Source organism: Propithecus coquereli, unplaced genomic scaffold (genome assembly GCF_000956105.1).
Source record: "Propithecus coquereli isolate 6110/MARCELLA unplaced genomic scaffold, Pcoq_1.0 Scaffold825, whole genome shotgun sequence".
Classification (NCBI taxonomy): domain Eukaryota; kingdom Metazoa; phylum Chordata; class Mammalia; order Primates; family Indriidae; genus Propithecus; species Propithecus coquereli.
The window spans coordinates 645,792-664,316 of NW_012154452.1; the positions used below are offsets into that span (position 1 = coordinate 645,792).

The 18,525-nt window shown below is 59.4% G+C and overlaps 1 protein-coding gene across 1 annotated transcript in view; it reads right to left on the reverse strand.

Annotated features, from left to right (window-relative positions):
* The window catches only part of SULF2 (sulfatase 2), an 82,068-nt gene that overhangs the window by 3,655 nt on the left and 59,888 nt on the right, over positions 1-18,525 (reverse strand). Inside the window, exons 5-17 of the mRNA XM_012663713.1 lie at positions 15,447-15,597; positions 14,191-14,366; positions 10,845-10,973; positions 9,522-9,578; positions 8,991-9,117; positions 7,109-7,304; positions 4,317-4,545; positions 4,096-4,192; positions 3,542-3,636; positions 2,627-2,686; positions 2,024-2,193; positions 1,589-1,731; positions 391-514 (exon numbers count right to left, since the gene is read on the reverse strand). Coding sequence (XP_012519167.1) covers positions 391-514; positions 1,589-1,731; positions 2,024-2,193; positions 2,627-2,686; positions 3,542-3,636; positions 4,096-4,192; positions 4,317-4,545; positions 7,109-7,304; positions 8,991-9,117; positions 9,522-9,578; positions 10,845-10,973; positions 14,191-14,366; positions 15,447-15,597 — 1,754 coding nt within the window. The remainder of the gene's footprint in view (positions 1-390; positions 515-1,588; positions 1,732-2,023; positions 2,194-2,626; positions 2,687-3,541; positions 3,637-4,095; positions 4,193-4,316; positions 4,546-7,108; positions 7,305-8,990; positions 9,118-9,521; positions 9,579-10,844; positions 10,974-14,190; positions 14,367-15,446; positions 15,598-18,525) is intronic.

Sequence of the window (18,525 nt, forward strand, 5' to 3'; positions counted from 1 at the left end):
TGTTGTCCCTAGAAAATGTCAGCTCCACACAAGGTCAGGTAGGATGGTCATCTTTTTGCTTTCCAGTAACCAAGAGGGTTTCAGGTATAACTTCTTAGTAAATGTTTGTTGAATGAATGAATGAACAAAAGGGAGGAAAACGAAATGAGAGGGAACTCTCGTGTGTCTACTGTGCAGTTGGTCTAGGTGCTCCTCTCTGAGGAAGCACAGCTCAATGAAGGCCTACTGCCTGCCATGGGCAGGGGGCATCCACATCCTTCCAGATGATTTGTCTTGAATTGTGTCACCTCCCAATTCCTGGTAATTCTGAGCTCACTCTTGGGGTAGACAAGACCTCCAAAGTTCCTTCCTATGGAACTCTCTGCGCCCCAGGTTGGGGCGCCTACTCACCCAGGTCCATGTTCCGAGTCCGGGGGTTACACTGCTTGTAACCCTTGCAGCTCCTCAACTCCATGAGCTGTACGTGGAGCTGATTGAGGACCTCCCTGTCCAGTGTGTTCACTGCGTTCATCAGCTGGTTGGAAGAAAGGTAGGTTGTCAACCAGGTGAGTCCAGGGACCTCCCCTGCCATCCTCTTCTACCAATCAGGGGAGACATTTCAGGCAGGTTGGGAGTGGAAGGGGCTGTGGGCTAGTGTCCTGCTCACTCCAACCTCCACTTCTGCAAGAGCCAGAGTTTGGAAGAGTTAGGTGACTTTATGGCTTCTAGCCACACCAAGGCCTCTTAATGAGAATGAAAATTCATGAGAATAAAAGCCCTCTCTGTGTACTTAATATGTTGGACTTCTGGAGCCACGGGTCAGGAAACTGGCCAGGCTTGGAAAGAAGCCTCCAAGTCCCTCGGCTCCGCTTGACTGCAAAACGGCCATTTGTGAAAGGACGGTGAGTGATCTGGGTCCCTGTCTAGTCTGGGACTACTGGTGACCGACTAACCTATAGCCTCTGCCACTCCCTTTGGGAAGGTACGAGGATGAACCTGTCTCAGAAGACAGACCAGCAGCCTGTATCATAATTAAGACAAAGCAATTGAACTGCTGACATTTAAAAATCAGATTTCATTTGAAAAATTCTTTCAAGCTTTCCTTAAAAGGTTGAAGGTCGGACAGTATCAAAGCCACATGATAGACAAACGCTAATGCCAAAGCTCAGCCGTGACTATTCCTTTACCAGGGCTCGATTTAAGGCATGGAAGCACTCAGCAAAGTGCTTGGCGGGGTAAGTGCTTTATGAGTGTTACTGTTACGTTATCTGCACGGTCCCTGAAGGCCCTGGAACGTGTAGTATTTGGCCTGACCCCGCAGCTCTACAGTTTCCGGAGTCCTCACAAGTTCCCGCGAAGCCCGCTCGGATGCTGACAGGTGCCTAAGCCGGAGGGAGAAGCTATACAGTGTATTACCCACGCAGGAAGGTGGGGCCAGAAAAGGGCTGATGGAACATTGAGTCCCCAAATTCTCAGTGGCTTCAAAACTCACTCCTGCTGTCTTAGGGACTCAATGGGATCTGGAAAATTTGTCGTGACTTCCCTGGGGGTGGTGTGCCTCCGTGGCAGCGCCTGTGTACCCCACATCCCCGGCTCATGTCGTCTGTACCTGGTAGGGGTCTGTGTTGAGATCAAAGTACTCTAGGAAGCCGGTTGCAAATTCACAGAAGAGGAAATTGTGGGTCTCGTTGATTGTCCTCATGCACCAGTACGTGTTGTTGTTGGCGCTGGTGCAGGCACAGAAAGGCCCCACTGCCGAGGGAAGAGAGCACGCCCTGAGCGCCTGCAGGAAGCAGCGCAGTCTGCCAGCAGCGATTCCCGTCAGAGACAGCCCCCCTGGGCCAGTTCCTCAGATGCCAAGTGCCAGTCTGGAACGCTGAACCCCTGACGTCGGGCAACCTGTGTCTGAGAGACCTACAAGGCTGGCAGTGAAGCCCTCACAAGCGTGGGGCAAGGCAGGTCACTGTGCAAAGCGGAGAAATTTCTTGGCCCTCAGGGCTCCAGCCTGCCCATCCCACCCTGTGCCCGCCCCGGGCTCGCTCACGTGTCCAGAGAGGCGCCGTCTGCCAGTGCTGGTTGTCGTGCGTGAAGCACGTGAGGCCCGGCATGCTGCACGTGTCGTTGTTCTGCAGGCGCTTAAGCAGCTTGCGAAGTTTCTTCTTGCGCTTCTGCTCCCGCAACAGCCACAGCTTGTCCTTCTCTTGCAGACCCTTCCTGTGGGCAAGGAGGGCCACACACACCTTGGGCCTCTGGACCCATGACCCTGACTCTTCTCCTCCTGTCCAGCCTCGGGGTTGGGCTGGGCTGAGCCTCCCCAGCAGAGAGCCAGGGGCAGAGCAGCCGAGGGTCCCAAGCCCCACTGCGGATCCAAGGCACAGCTGGGACCAGACTTGGGTGTTCTGTGTACCCAAGGCAGCACAGAGTGGGAGGAGAATCAGGTGGCTCCTGGGACTCCTGTTCACAGCTGCTCCCCTCTCTGTGTCCTACTCCTGCTTGGCCGGGCTGCAGCCATCCCACCTGGCCACGAAGGGGCGTCTGGAGGCCTCCGTGTTGATCTGGGAGCGTCAGGGGCCGCCATGACTTCCCAGGGAAAGGCCAGGGCTTAAGGGAGGGCAGCCTCCTCCCCCAGACCTTAAGCTGCCCTTACCTGAAAGGATGCAGACTGGAGCCTTTGTGCTTGAGGCGGCCCTTGTGCTGGGTGTGGTAACTGCAACAGACCCCCAGCCCCAGGCTTCAGAAGCTGCGGTTCCCAGGGCTCCCATGTGTTGCTGCCCCTGCCGCCCCCCGCCCCTCTTTGGGCTGGTGTGGGGAGGGCACTATACTGTCCCCAGGGTGGCAGCTCCCTGCCTGGCTGGCTCCTTCCTCCACGCACGAGCAGGGGGCTGCGGGCTGAAGGCCCTGGGCCAGGCTGCAGAAAGGCTGGGGTAGGTGTGACTGAGCCAAGGTTAGAAGCAGCAGGGCCTGGCTTCAGGTGGCCTCAGCCTCAGGGTCTGGAGGTTGGTTCCCACCACCCCGGCCACCGCACGCTTGGTCGGGCCAGCACTGGAGCCTACGCTTGGCAAGCCGCCTGGGAGGGTCGCAGGGCCTGGGCAGCTGCACTGCCCAGTACAGTAGCCACTGGCCACATTTCAGTGCTCAACAGCCAAACGTGGTTAGTGGCTGTCATACTGGACAGGGCAGACCAGCCCACTTCCGTCAGCGCAGACAGTGCTACTAGACAGGGCTGCTCTAGAGTTCTGCTCTTTGGGCCAGAGGGGTGCTGAGCTGGCAGGTGGACCTCGAGCCACGTGGGCCATTTCTGAAAGGCCGGTCGGAGGCCCTTCTCCCTGCCCGCCACCAGCTCTGCGCAGCGAGCGCACGAGTCTAGGCGTGGTTCCCTGTGCCCCACTGGCTGACAACAGGGATGTGAACTGTGACTGATTTTTGTTTTTTACCCTGGGGGAGAAGATAGGGATTAAAAAAAACAATGAAAGGAGTCACTTATGAGAGGGGATGCTGTGTCCCCAGGACTGGCTCTGCGGGGAGCTGGGGGCCCTGTGGGGGTCCTTTGCTGCCTGCTCACCTGATTTTGTGACAGTCACATTCTTCCGGCCGCTTTTTCTTCAGGTGACCTCGGACTTCCCTCAGGTTCTTGATTTTGTTCTGCAGGGTTTCGATCTGTGGGACAGAGCAGGAGAGGCGGCCTGGACGCTCTCCCGGCTGGACGGGAAGGCGCGGCCCGGGCCGCCCCAGCCCTGCCTTGTCTGTGCTCAGCAGCCCGCGTCTGTGCGTGCTGAGGCGGCGCTTGGTTCCACCTGCTGAAGGGACCTCCCTTCTCCTCCACCCAGGCCCCAGCGAGGGGGGAGTCGCTCTCCCATCCTGGCCCACCCTAGAACCAGCCGAGTCCTCTGAGGGCTTAAACGTCCCCCAGCCTTGCTGGGAGGACTAACTGCAAGTGTAGTCAAAGGGGGACGCCATGAATACACTGTCCTCCCTCAGACAGCCGCTGCGGGGACACTGCTGCTGGACTGGAGATCCTGTGCCCGGGCTGAGGACCCCCCTTTGCCCCTCTGGCCTCTGCCCTGCCAGTGTGGGCGGTGGGACCCGGAACCCGCTCCCCACCCACACCCCGCTCACCTCGTGGTCGATATGCAGCTTGTGGTCTTTCCAGGCCTGTAGCGACTTGTACAGGTCCAGGTCGCACTGGACCGTGTCGTTCTCCAGGATGTAGCACCTGCGGGGAGGGATCACATGTGGCCCTGAAGGGTGAGGGGGGACCAGCCCAGGGGCTCACATCGGGGCAGCCCTTGCCAAGGTCCATCCTGCTCCTTCACCCCGACCTCCGCCTGGGCTCTCACCGATGTGTGACTTTAATGGGGTTGGGGGCTGAGTAGTCTGGAAGGCCTCCAGTGCCACTGAAGTCCCCACCATCCTTGTCGTCTTGGTCCTCAGGGGCCCCTGGCCAGTGCCGCTTGGTAAGGTTGCGGGGCGGGGACGTGTCGTCCAGGCCTACGTGGTACAGCTCGCCATCCACCTCGATGGCCACTGAGCGGATGGAGCGATTACGGATGTAGCTGGCCTTGTACTCTGTGGGTGGCAGAGAGGTGGCTGCGTCAGGGAGGCTGGCAGGGGCTGGCCAGGCTCCCTGGGCCATAGGCCCTTAATCGAGATAGGGCCGGGCTTCCAAGCCTGGGGTTCAGTGTTGCCTGAGACCCGACGGCTCCTGAGATCTACCCGCCCGGAAGCAGGTCCTGGACTGCAGGGAGAGGACCTCGAGGTGATCACAATGGGGAGACTGAAGTTCCGGAGCCAAGCAGCCACCCTGAGAGAACGCTGAGAAAAAGCCACGCACGGATAAACAAATGGTGCCACATCCGTGCAACGGAATGTCTGTCTATAAAAAGGCAGGAAATTCTGAATCATGCTACGGCGTGGACGGGCATCGAAAGCATTACGCTAAACGAAAGCGGCAGACGCCAAAGGGCAGGTATTGTGTCACCGTGGGTGTGAACGCTCCAGAACAGGCGAGTCTGCGGAGGCAGGTCGGTGGTTGCCGGCGGGAACGAGGAGCTTCACGGGCACAGGGGCGATGGACACGAGAGCTAGAGAGGTGTTTGTGCAACGCCGAACGCGTCAAATGCTTCTGTGTTGTATACGATTGTAAGTTTTACGTGATGTGAACTTCACCTCAATTAAAAAAAGGAAAAAACCTAACATGGCTATAAAAACGATTTGAACTGGGGAAAGAAGGGCTGTGCAGCAATTGCTCTGGGGAGAGAAGGGCGAGGCCTGGGCGGGGCAGCGGGGCGAGGCCGCCGTGCTGCTGCTGCTGAGTCAGGCGCTGAAAACTGAGGGCCTGCGGGCCAGAGGCAGGCCCCGGACTCCAGAAGCCAGCCCGTGTCTTCCGTATATTAAAGAATAAATTTGCTCGAGTCACTACATGCTACAACACGGAGGAAGCCTGAGGACGTGAAATAAACCAGTCACAAAAGGACAAACACTATATGACTCCACTTACACGAGGTCCCTCGAGCAGCCAGGTTCATACAAAGCGGAACGGTGGCTGCCAGGGGCGGGGAGAGGGAACGGGGAGACGGTGCTGAATGGGGACAGTCTGTTTCGCAAGATGGAAATAGTTGTAGAGATTGGTTGCTTAACAATGGGGATACACTCAGCACTACCGAACCGGATACTTAGAAATGCTTAAGGTGGTAAATTTTATGTTACATGTATTTTACCACAATTAAAAAAAAAAAACCAAACCCGAATCTCTAATTAGGCTTTGGCTGTCCTGGGGCCAGCGGCCCAGAGCAGTGGGCTGCGAGGGAAGTTGCTCAGCCCGGAGGGGACACTTCCAGCCAGCTGGCCGGGCACCCAGGAGCCCTCCGAGTGTCTCCAAAGCACAGTTTCATTCCCGCTGTGAAGTCGGGCAGGGTCACGCCTAGTTCACGGACCGGGACCTGAGCTCCCAGCCGGGCCCTGCCATCCGCCTCCTGCTCCCGGCTTTCCCACTGCCCGTCCTCTCCTTGGCCCTGCAGGGGGTGGGGAGGAAGGCTGAACCTTCAGTTGGGCGGGGCGTTTCCCCACTCGTCCCAAGTATAGTCTATTCTCATTTGTTCACGGTAGTTATGTTCTAGAAAGTCGCCACGAACACTGAACCGTGGCTCCTAGGGGAGATGCGGAAATTGCAGCCAGGCTCCTGGGCGCCTCTGGTCACTGCACTGCCTTCAGCTGATCGATACAGAACCTCGTGCGTGTGCTTCTGTTTGACGACACCTTACTTCGTGCACAGCTGATCCCCTAACACTGAACGCACGGCCCACAGCACAGCTCATGCCCAAAGGAGATTCCTCTAGCACGTATTTTCTCTGCAGGACACAGCACGGCTGCTTGCGCTTAGGATGTAAGCCAGCACTTCAGCACTGCACTTGGACCGTTTAGACAGTGAAATCACCAGAAACAGAACAAAAATGTGAAAAGCATGACACTAACTAGACAACGAAAAGGATGCTTGTTTACGGCGCGAGCTGAACCAAGAAGGCAGAGCGGGCCTCGTTCTGCCTCAGCTGGGGACGTGGCGGGCAACTCAAATCATGCCTGCGAGTGACCGCAAAAATAACGTGAGTATCGACTCTGGGGCTGTAAGTCAACTTTAGGAGCAGATGAGTCTGCAAACGTGGAATTGGCAAAGAATAAGGCCGGACTGTGTGAGCGCCCCCTGGTGGCTCCCTGCAGATCCCACTGACCCGGCCACGGCCCCATCCGACCGACCGGTCAGCCGGTCTCCTGATGGGGTTCCTGCCTCTGCTCCTGCCCCTGGCTGCCCACGGAAATGGCAGCTGCAGGGATCCTTTGAAAACACAAATCTGATCTTGTCCCCACTGCGCAGAACCCTCCAGACGAGAGGCTTCGTGTCTCAGAATGAAATCCCTACAGGGCTCTCTGAGACCGTGTCATCCCCACCCCCTCAAAGCACTCATCACCTACAAGTGATCTCCCTTCTGTGACAGCTGTGCCCCGCTGGAAAGGGGGCTCCTAGAACCGCACCTGGCAGGGTGGCCAGTAACCGCGGCGTTGCTGGGACGCAGGAATGGGGCTCCCGGGCATGGTCTCTCCCCCGGTCCCACTCAGCCCCGGCCACAACACTTACGCTTCTTGAAGAACTTTTTCCTGCGTCCGGCCAGGCTGAGCTTGTAGTCCCCGCCGTCGCAGGCGCAGGCCTCGCCGCCCTGCCCGTAGTACTTGGGCACGAAGTTGGAGAGGGCTCTGCCGCTGCCGAGCCGCACGGGGCCCTTGCACTTGTGCAGCTTCAGCTTCCCCGTGGCGTCCTCCACGCACTGCCACTTCTGCAAGACACGGCAGCCAGTGGCACACGCCGCTCCCCAGCCAACCCGGAGACTCCCTCCCTCTCCCTGCATCCAGACGTCACCAGGCCCCACACCTGCCATCTCCAAGCGTGGCTTCTCTCTGCTGCCACGGCTCGAGCCTTGGGCGGAACCACCATGATCCCCCCTGCGAGATGCTTACGACAGCCTCCTCCCTGGCTTCCTGCTCGGTGTGCTCCTAAAATCCACTCTCACGTGGCACCCAGAGGAATCTTTTTAAGGGGCAAATTGGATCGTGTTCCCCTGCTCAAAACTCTCCAATAGCTCCCGCAGTCTTGGGGGTGGGGCCCGAGCTTCTGGTCCTGGTCTTCGACGCCCTGCACAATCTGGCCCCTGCCTACCCCTCGGACCTTGTGCCCTACTGCTGTACTGTCCTTTCTCTTCCTTGGCCCAGTGCACTCTTCCTACATCCCAGATATGTTGCCGCCTCAGGGCCTTTGCACTTGCCGTTTCTTCTGTTGAGAATGCTGCTTCTCCAGCTCCTCGTGTTGCCGGTGCCTTCTCATCCCTCGGGGCTCCGCTCCAATGTCACCTCTTTAAGGAGGCCTCCCCGACCACCTCATTTAAAATCCTCCCTCCCTCCTTACCAAAGACTAGATGGATACAGTGTGGTCAGAGTGTACATGCAAGCATTCAGCTCGAGGCGTTTGTCAAAAAGTTAAATCTAGACAGAACCACTTTCTAAATCTCTTTCCTATCGAGCTCCTTTCTCTTCCCCAGTTCCAGCCTCCTGGACCCCTCAGTGGGTCCTGCAACAGCCTGTGGACAGGACGCTCCTTCCCCCGTGATAACTCACGAGTCGGGTCTGTTCACTCATAGGAGGTCCCCTAAGTGATGCCTGGGGCCACAGAGAACGGCTCGTGCGCCAGCACAGCGTTGCCGGAAGCACAGCAAGAGCCAAGGCATGGCCGCGACTCAGAGGGTGGCTCTAGGGCAGGGCCGGGCCCGCCTCCTGCCAGCGGGCAGACGTCCGGGCCTGGGACTGTGTGTGCCTGGCACAGGGACTGCTGCCTCCCGGCTGGTCTAGGCCACAGCGCCCCGAGGCCCACCTGCCGCGCTCGTTCCCCAGGGGCTCAGTGGCTGCTCTGAGGCGCGGTGTCCGCAGCGTCACACCTCCCCTGCCTGCCCCACCTGGGCAGGGGAGACGCGCAAAACGGCTAGCGGGGGTGCGGGGAGCAAGGCGCCCTGGCATCCTCATCTCATTCCTTCTAGCTCAGAACTAAAGTGAGAGCCGCTCCTGGGACCTCAGTACGAAGTCAAGGCTGCCCTCTGCCAGACCCGGCTCTGGAAGGGCCGGAGTTTCTACGGGGCTGTTCGAGGCTGTGGCCCAGGTGCCTGGACATGCCTGGCGACAGGAGGCATGTGATCCACAACTCTCAACCGGGGGCACACACGGGCTAATCCCTTGACAAAGTCCCTTCCACGGCACAGGGCGGGAGCTGGGGGGGTTACACACACACTGGTCGGGGGGCGCGGCGACACGGACAGGCCTATTCCGATCCCACGTCCAGTGAGGGTGGAGTCGTTGGGACACGGTCTGTCAGAAGCCCCCCGACTCGTGCCTTGGCCTTGCCGCCAGGGCCCTGGTTCTGCTTTTTCTTACCGGTGAGGCCCCCGACGGCAGGGAGGGCGCCCGACCCGCCTCACCTGGCCCAGCTGCTCACACGCCGTCTGGTACTCGGCGCGCTGGCACAGGCCCTTCACGCGCTGGTACTTGGGCAGGAAGTTCTCCTGTGCGTCCGCCTTGCCGTTGTCCCTCTTGTGCAGCAGTTTGCTGTGGGGCGGGGAGCAGGAGCCGGGCAGCCTCTCAGCGCTGGGGCGCGTGTGCCCGCCGAGGGGCGCCCCGCTCAGCGCTGGGTCACCCTCCCAACAGAGGGTGCGGGGCCACCCGGCCGGGTCTCCTGGTTTTTAGGAGACTTAAGAAATCGGAATTTTATGGGAAACGTCCTAAACTGCATGAGTTGGAAATAAATTAGGAAACGCTGAAGACGCCGTGCAGGTGGCCAGACACGGGGAAAGGGTGCGTGGGGCCCCCATTCCGTGTCGCCCACAGGAACCGTGAACGGGCTTCCCTCGTGCCCGGGGGCTCTGGGCACAACTGCAGAGTCGCGGTTGGGGGTAGGACAGCGGGATCTCGAACACGGCGGGTCCCTCCCCGCCCCCCGGGCCGGCACTCACCCTCTCTCCACCAGGAAGGAGTCCCGCCAGGCCCTCATCTTCTTCTTCAGGTGAAACCTGGAGGGGGGAAGCACACCTCCAGCTTCTCATCGTGCGGGCCCACAGCACCCCCGTCCTCCGGGAGCAGGGCGGTGCCAGGCCCAGCCTCGGTCCAGTCGGCCCAGACGCGGGCCGGCGGGCACTGGAAGAGCGGAGCCGCGGCTGCCGGAGACTCGGGCCAGACACACCCAGGGCAGGGACACGCCAGGGCCAAGTCGCTCGGAGTCACACACACGGTGGCGTCTCGCGCCCCCCGTCGGGAGAGGTCGCTCCCACTTTCGCTCAGCGCGGCGCAGTGGCCGTCCCGCCCGCGGGTGAACCGCACCGCGTCTGGGGGATTTTTCCTTCGGTCCCCCGGGTTGGACACGGGCAGTGCCTTCCACGCCGTGTCTGTCACTCCCACGTCCCAGACGGGGACTCTGAGGCCCAAGAGGGGAAGGTTCCACCCTGCGCCCGACTCCAGGTGTCCTGGCCCCCAGCCAGCGTCCCCGCCCCCCAGGCCCATTTTCCACCCTGCGGCTCCCCCAGCCTCCTAGCGACGGGGTCCCCCTGCCGCACAGCCAGGGGTGGACAGCAGCGCCGCACGGCTGGGACCCCACAGGGGACGGCGCGGCTGCCCGAGCACCTTGAGGCCAGGAACCAACCGGTGGGCAGTTAGAGCGCCGGCCACCAGATGTCGCTGCGGCCACGCCAGCGTCCCCGCCCGCCTCGGCTGCCTCCGCGGTGCTGTCAAGTGTCCCCTTTCTGCCTCCCAACACCCAGCGACAAGCTCCCGCCACACCCGCTGCGCTACAGCCACAGAGCGCAGGAGCCAGACGTGCTGTGAGGCCTCGGCCAAGTCACTCACCCTCTCTGGGGGTCACATTCCGAGCTGGTAGAACGCGGAAGGTAACAACGCACTGGGGGCCAAGATGACACCGCCCCCCGCCCAGTACTCAGAGCAAGGCCGCGCTCAAGTAAACGTGCGACTCGTGCTAATGCCCTGACGGCTGCTGCTGTTACCGTCTCGAGCTTTGCATGATTTCCGCTCTGAGAGGGCCTCAACCGGTGACCTTGGCCATGTTTCAGGTGGAAAGACAGGACCTCAGAGTGGGGACCGTCCTCCCCTCCCACGGCAGATGGGTGGTTGGGTGGGCGACCCCAGAACCCGGCCCCTGACCCCTGGGGATGCCCCTCCTCAGACTTACGTGGTCGGCCCTGGTCCTGAGTTTGCGCATGTCGGGGAGGCCGGCGTCCCTCCCCCGGCCCCTTGTCCCCGCCCCGCCTGCCCTGCTCCCTCCTCACCGGTTCACCGGCCGCTCGGTGTCCAGCAGCTTGAGGATGGACTTCCCGTCCATGTCCGCGGGGATGCCCAGCCCTGCGATGTCCAGGATGGTGGGGGCCAGGTCAATGTTGAGCACGATATGGGGGTTCCTGGGGAGACAGGGAGATTGGGGACCCAGCCACCCGGTGACAGGGCCCCAGCCTGGCTCAAGAGGGGCAGCTGGAGGGATGCAGGTCGCCAGGGGCTGCCTGAAGGTGGGGAACCTGCGACCTCGTCATCCTCGGCACCTCAACCCTCAACGACTCCCCTCGGCGGCACAAGTTCAGCCAAATCCCCACCCACTGCCCACCCGTTAGCCTCTGTGTCCTCCAGACATACTGTGGCTGGGCAGACAGGCCCCGCCCTGTACCCCTCTTGTCCTCTGACCCACCTCTGGAGCCAGCCCAAACCCTCGACCTGCCCGAGTCCTTCCCCTGGCCTCTGAGGCCAACAATGGCCCCTCGCTGTCCTCGACAGCCTGTCCTTGCTGTCCCCTCTGCCTGGAATGTTCTTCCTCCAGAGAGCACATGACACTGTCTTTCCACCCTCTAGTTCTTTGCTCAGCTACTACCGAGGGGGCCTGTGACAGACTCTAAGTGGCCCTGGGATGCCTGCCCCCGGTGATCACACCCAGTGTGACCCCTCCCCTTGGGGTGGGCCAACCTGGACTGGCCGCGGACCCACGGAACATGGCGTAGGTGGCGGGCTGTCACTCCCGTGGTTAGCGACGTGACAATCAACCTGGTCTTGAACAGCCTGGGAGGCCGGCTGTGTGGCTCGAGCCCTCTGCTCCCACTCTCCCCACCCCACGGGCGGGGAAGTGGACACGTCCCCAGTCGAGCCTCTGGATGAGACCACAGCCCTGGCCGCCACCCCGATTTCAGCCCGAGCAGAGGACCCTGCGAGGCTGGGCCCCCACTGGTGACCCACAGACACCATGAGGTCACACACCTGTGTTGTTTCAAGCTGCTAAGTTTTTGGCAATTTGTTCCGCAGCACAGATACCCGGCATGAGGCCCTTCTTGAGGACCCTGCTGAGAACTGTGCCCCTCTCACTCCCCACCCCTTCCCTGCTTTCTTTCTCCTGAAGCCTTATCAACTCCCGGGGGACTACACATTTCACTGATTTCTCTGGTTTGCCGCCTACTGCCCAGTTAGACTCTAAGCTACTGACATTTTTGGTCACTTCTGTATCCTCAGAACTTCTACACTTAGAAGGCACAGTGGGTACTCGTGACATGTTAGCTAAGTGGATCACCACACATCTGCACCTACGGGTTCAGTCACCTTTGACCCTCCACCTCGAGCACGGTGCCCTATGAACATCAGGCAGGGGTGTGGCTGGGGAAGGTGGTCTGAAGCTGTGTCATTAAGGGGGCTTGAAGACCAGTGTGAGGCATGACAACTGAATCTGGAGGTAAGGGAGCTAGAGAAGGCTGTAGAGGGAGGGGCTGACACCAGCACCAGCAGCTGGATGAAACCGAGACTGGCCACGGGTCCTGCCCCTCCAGCTTTTCCCAGCCCACACCCATGCCTGGCTCTGCGGTAACAGCTTCCAATTTCGGAGGAACTACCCGACCCCATTCGGATTCCACTGCCTGATGCCCTCAGCCTGGTCACTCAGGTTTCCTATCACCCCTGCCACAGCGAGTGGTTCGGGGACAGACACACCACCCAAGCTGGGGAGTGAGAACCAGCCTCAGGTCTCCTGTCCAGACCAGTTTGGTTTCTGAACTGGACACCTGGAAGTCTGGAGCTACTGACACTGCCGCCAGGAGGGAAGAGCCTGCCTGGGAATGAAGCCAGTTGAGAGGAAGCGGGGCTGAGTGACAGAAAACAAGAGCATCCTGATTGCATTTTATCACTGCTGGATCCAGTCATGCCTGAAGCTGGAGCCACCCTCAGACTTTTCAGTTACTTTGGTCACTGCATTTTTTTAAATCTTATTTGCCTTATCTGGTTTGACGGTTGTTTCTGCTCACAACCAAAGGACCCCTGGCTGACACTAGCGCTCTCTTTCTCTTGTCCATGGGGGATGTGCTTTGGGTCCTACAAACCAGGTCAGACTCTGAGGCTGGCCAAGCCCACAGTGTCAGGGATTGTGGATCCCTTAGTGGGTCAGACTCTTTGGGTTCACGGGGGCTGTTCGACATCCCTGAAAGGAACAGTGTGGGGACGTGACCAGAGGCTGCCCGGCTTCAGATCCCAGCTCTGTCCTAATTTTCTGTGAACTCTGGCAACTTAATCTCTCCGGGCCTCAGTGTCCTTGGGTGTAAAACAGGGACCCCTACGAGCACCGACCGCGCAGTGTTGTTGTGATGCCGAAATGAATTACGTGGCTGTACGTGCTCAGATGCAGCCTGGATGATGAGCACCGCGCGAGCGTGAGCTGTCATCATCACAGCTGTCATTGCAGGAGGGGACACAGGTCAAAAGGCAGGAGTGACGTGATGAGGTCAACAGAGAGTCAGCACCCTCTCTGGACTTGAACTCATACGGCCTCCTGGAATGGTCACCAAACGTCCAAGGCAGTGGGAACGTGTCAGTCTGCGATCCCACGCCGCACCGTCCACGCCCTTTCAGCAGGAAACCTGCAGTGACCCTGGGCGAGTGTGTGTGTCCCCGCGTCTGGGCGCAGACGAAGTCAGACCAAATGAGTCTTGATGGCAACACATCTGCTTTCAGAAAAGCCACTCGAGTCGGTCTCCATCGTGTCCCTGCTCATCTAAGGAGGCGGCTGCTGTGATTACCAGCCTTTCTACACTCTCCTCTGCCCCGGACGTAGCATTTTTGCTGCCAGAACGTGTCATCTCAAAGGTCAACTCAAGGAGAACGGCGGCTGAGGGCCGTGGCCCACGTGGTGCTCCAGGAAGGAGGGGAGCGGAGAGGGGGCGGGGGCTGCCGCAGGAGCGGGCCCAGCTGATCTCAGCTGATAACCGGCTGCCCGGACTCCGGTCCAGGCTCCTCCCTGACAACCTCCAGACCCAGTGATGCCTGGCCCAGAACAGAAACCCAGGCGCCATTCCCACCCGCTGGTGACACACACACGCCCCAGCTCCCTGGGTTTCCTGGCATGCAGCCTCACCACAAACAATCCGTCTCACAGGTGCGAACTGCTCCTGGCTTTTCCTTCCCCAACAGAGGGGTGTAAAATGCATCGGATTCCACCCTGGGTGGCAGAACTGCTTCCGACTGGCACCGAGGTTCACCTGCCAACATCGTGTGCCACCAGGGGTGTGGCTGGGGCCCTGGCTGCACGGTTTGAGCCCCGAGCTGAGCTTAGAAGCCTCCCCAGGACGCTGGGGCCGTGGCGGGGGATGCACTTACAGAGAGCCGGCTTCCACGTTGGGGCCCCTCACGTAGAACGGGACCCTTATGTCAAACTCGTACGGCATGGACTTCCCTTTGACCAGGCCGAACTGGCCGATGTGGTAGCCGTGGTCAGCGGTGTACACGATGTACGTGTTGTCCAGCTCGCCCGTCTCCACCAGCATGTTGTAAATCTGCGACACGGGGAGGGGGAGGGGCAGTGGGGCGGGGGTGACAGATCTCAGGCCCGACCCTCCCTCTGCTTCGGGTCTTTGCTCAACTGTCACCGCTCAGCGAGGCCCCTGGGGCTGTCCCATTCACAACTGCAGCCTCCTGTCACTCCCCGTCCCCTCCAAGTTCTCCCAGCGCCCCTCACCTTCTGTCCCTGTTGCTTATCTGGGGACTGTGTCTCCCTGCCTTGGAATTTAGGCTCCAGGAGGACTTTTGTCACTTTGTTCCCTGCCTGCTGTATCCCAAGGACACTGGCACGAATGAAGTTGGACCGCGGCCTGTGGCGGGAGACCCTGACCTAGAACAGAGCCGTCCGACAGAACTCTCTGTGGTGACGGCGAGGTTAACGTCTGCGCCGTCCTGTACGGCAGTCACCGGGCGCACGCCTGTGACCGAGGAACCAACTAGAATCGTATTCTAGTTAAGCTAAACGTAAATAGCCGTGGATAAATCAAACTAGCTACTTCTCCATACGATGGGACATTACTCAGCATGAAGAGGAACGAGGTGCTGCTTCGTGCCACACCTCGGGTGAGCCCGGAGCACCTTCTGCTCAGTGGAAGACGCCGGTCACGAAGGGCCACGTGGCACATGTTTCTATTTACGTGAAATGTCCAGGATACCACATCCGCAGAGACAGATCAGCGGTTGTCTAAGGTTGGGGTGCAGGGGGTTGGGGGTGACGGCTAAGGGCTGTGAGGTTTCCCTCTGGGGTAATGAAAATGTTTAGAAAGTGACCGTGGCGACGGTCACACAGCTCTGAATACATTAAAACCGCTGAATGGTTCACTTGAATTGGGTGAATTGTATTCTGTGCAAGTCACATCTCGCGAGAGATGCAAGCAACAACAGAAAAAAGTACTTCGCCACGTGCGGCTGCCGCAGCAGATGGAGAATACGAGCTTCATGGCCACAGCGGTTTCTGCGGGGACTGCCCAGAGCTTTCTCAGCCCAGCACGGCGGTTCCGCCCTGCCCCAGCGCCCCTTCCTCCGGGAAGACCCTGAAGGGCAGGGGCCCGAGCCACACGCGGGGGGCCACCTACCGTCTCCATGGAGTCGTCCACCGACATGAGGGTCTGCAGGCGCTTGCGCTGGAGCATGTTGGTGAACTGCATGTGGATGGGCTTCATGGGCCCCGTGTAGCGCATGATCCAGTGCTTGTCGGGGTTGGGCGCATAGTTGTAGCTCGGGGTGCTGCGGGGAAAGCACACGCGCGGCCGTCAGCCAGGCCCCCGCCAGCTGCGCCGCTGCGTCGCAGCCCGGGCGAGACTTGGCTCACTGGGGGCATATGGACGCTGGCATGCCAGGCGCTTCGCTAAACTTATCTCGGCGTTTCTCTACGTGTGAGGTGGAGAAGCCCACAGAGGCAGCATCAGATGACTCTGAGCTGCGAAGTGAGGATGTCAGTCCCCTGTCCCCTCTCGGGCCACACGCGGTCCGGTCAAGTCTTTAACGCCTCTCTGAAATTCGCTCGCGCCCCTTTTGCGAAAGGGGAGGCTCAAGTTCAGAGACTGCGGCAGGCACCAGGACCCAGCCCGAATGCAACAGCATCGTTCTGTGTGCACCGTACGTATTTTTCGGTTACCGTGGGTAGCTGCCAAGGCACGCTCACTGTGGTTAAGGCAGGGCTGCATCATGTCCTCGTGCAACAGATGTGGGTTAAAACAAAAGAAACTGATTTAAAAATTAAGTTAATTGCAGTTATGCGTGTATGGCCAAAATTGTGATATGGTACCCGATTGTGTGCATTTAGGACACGCCGCGTTCTTTAATTGTCACAACTATTCTTCCACTTTTGGTTTAATCTCCCACTGACCAAAGATGAAACAGAGGGTCAGAGAAGTTCGGGGACCTGCCTCATGGAGCGAGTGATAGAGCCAGCGTGCTCTGTGACTTCTGCCATGGGGTCAGTGTGATTACTAATGATGAGGGAACAAGTCTGTGATCATGTCACGTGCTGAGCAGGGCCTGAAGGGTTCACCTTGTATCATCTCATTTAACAATCCTAGGAGCTGGCACTATTTTCATTCTCCTTGGGTGAGAAATGAGGGAACTGAGGCCTCAGGAGAGGCACCAACTTGCCAAAGGCAGAACCAGGGTACAAACCCCAACAGCTACAGGGCCAGCCCCTGCCATCGTCTCACAGATGCCTGCCTGACAACGTGGGCCTGTCTGGAGTCTCTCACATCACGGGTGCTCGGGCAGGACCTTGACCCACACACTCCTGCTGGAGGATTAAGCAGTAAAAAGACACATTAATTCAGTTCATGGCCTCAAAACTTTCCAGATGCTTCCAGTAATGTATTACTCCGCCCCAGACCAAGAACACCTTCTGTCACCTGAGCTCCTGCCAGACCCCAGGATCTGAGCTAAGGAAAACCCCAATCTGCAAGGTACCCAAGTGGGTGCATTGTTGATAGAAGCTCTCACACTGGGTATGACAAGCCATCAGGGCCAGGGTCCCCTCAGTCAAAGCTGAAAATAAAGGTTGATGCCGGCTGTGGTGGCTCACGCCTGTAATCCTAGCACTCTGGGAGGCCGAGGCAGGAGGATTGCTTGAGGCCAGGAGTTCGAGACCAGCCTTGGCAAGAGTGAGACCCCCATCTCTACTAAAAACAGAAAAATTAGCTGGGCATGGTGGCGCATGCCTGTAGTCCCAGCTACTCTGGAGGCTGAGGCAGGAGGATCACTTGAGCCCAGGAGTTTCGAGTCTGCAGTGAGCTATAATGATGCCACTGCACTCTACCTGGATGACAGAGCGAGACCGTCTCAAAAAAAAACAAAAACAAAAATAAAGCAACAACAGGTTGAGTTGCCAATGCTTGAAGACAAAAGGCTTTTCAAAATGGGTCTTAAGAGGGCACGGGGCTTCGGGGGGTAAGTGCCACAGCGGGACCTTAGGCAGCGCCTCAAATACCAAAATGGTCCCAGGTAGAAAGGGTGACCGGGCAGCTCCGGCCGCGGCTTGGCAGTTATGAAGACCTCTGCGGTGTGAGGCGGGAGGAGAGGGCTCTCCGAGTCCCTGGCTGACCCCCGGCCTCCGGCCGCTAAACCCATCGGTGCGGTGCGTCCTCTGATCACCGGAACCGCTGTCCCCTGTGGGCCGTGCTGCCGTCCCAGGGCCTGACGTGCAGAACATTCCCAGGAATGAGTCCGCCTCCCTTCCTGGCCTCGTGACTGAGGAACGGGGGGGCCCCTGGGGACAGGGTCGTTCGGAGCTGCTCCAGAGCAGCCCAGCACTGTGGGAAAACCGTCCCCGCAGGCCCAAGGGCCCGGATTCCAGGAAGCAATTTTTAGCATCATCCCTGAACCCACCAGAAGCGGGGCTGGGGGCGGCGGAGTCTGCCGGGAGCCTGCGGCGGAGTGACTTCCGCAGCCTTTTCTTTTGCTTTTTGGAGGATTCCGAGGCCAGAAGGAGGCAGGGCCGGGGCCTGCGCAGGGCCGATGCCGGCTTGCTGGCCGCCCGGGTCGGGCCGGCTCCCCGGGGACGGTGTCGGCATTTTCACACGAACCCAGCGCCCTGGACGGAGACCTGACACCCTCGCCGCCCCCAGCGTCCGAGGAGCGGCTGGTGTGTTCACAAAAGGGCCCGAGGGAGGAGACGCCTTCCCTTCTGCTGGGGGCAGCGGCGGCGGGGGCGACTCACGTGGCGTGTTGGGGCGCCGGCAAGAGCTGCTGCGCACCCCAACCCCACGGCCGGCCGGCTCCGAGGGGTCAGGGTGGGCGAGGCCCCCAAGCCCACTCAGCTGCCACACTTCACAGGGAAGCCTGAGGGCTGACGGGTGTGTGTGTCTGCGTGTCTTTGTATCCGTGTGTCCATGCCTGTGTGTGTGTGTATCTGTGCGTATGCCAGTGTCTGCACGTTTGTATGTGTCTGTACCTGTGTGTGCGTGTCTTTGTCCATGCCTGTGTGTGTATCTGTGCGTATGCCCGTGTTTACACGTTTGTGTCTGTACCTGTGTGTCTGCCTGTGTGTCTGCGTGTCTTTGTGTGTGTCCATGCCTATGTGTATGTGTGTATCTGTGCATATGCCTGTGTTTGCACGTTTGTATGTGTCTGTACCTGTGTGTGTCTGCGTGTCTTTGTGTCCATGCCTCTGTGTCTGTGCGTATGCCTGTGTTT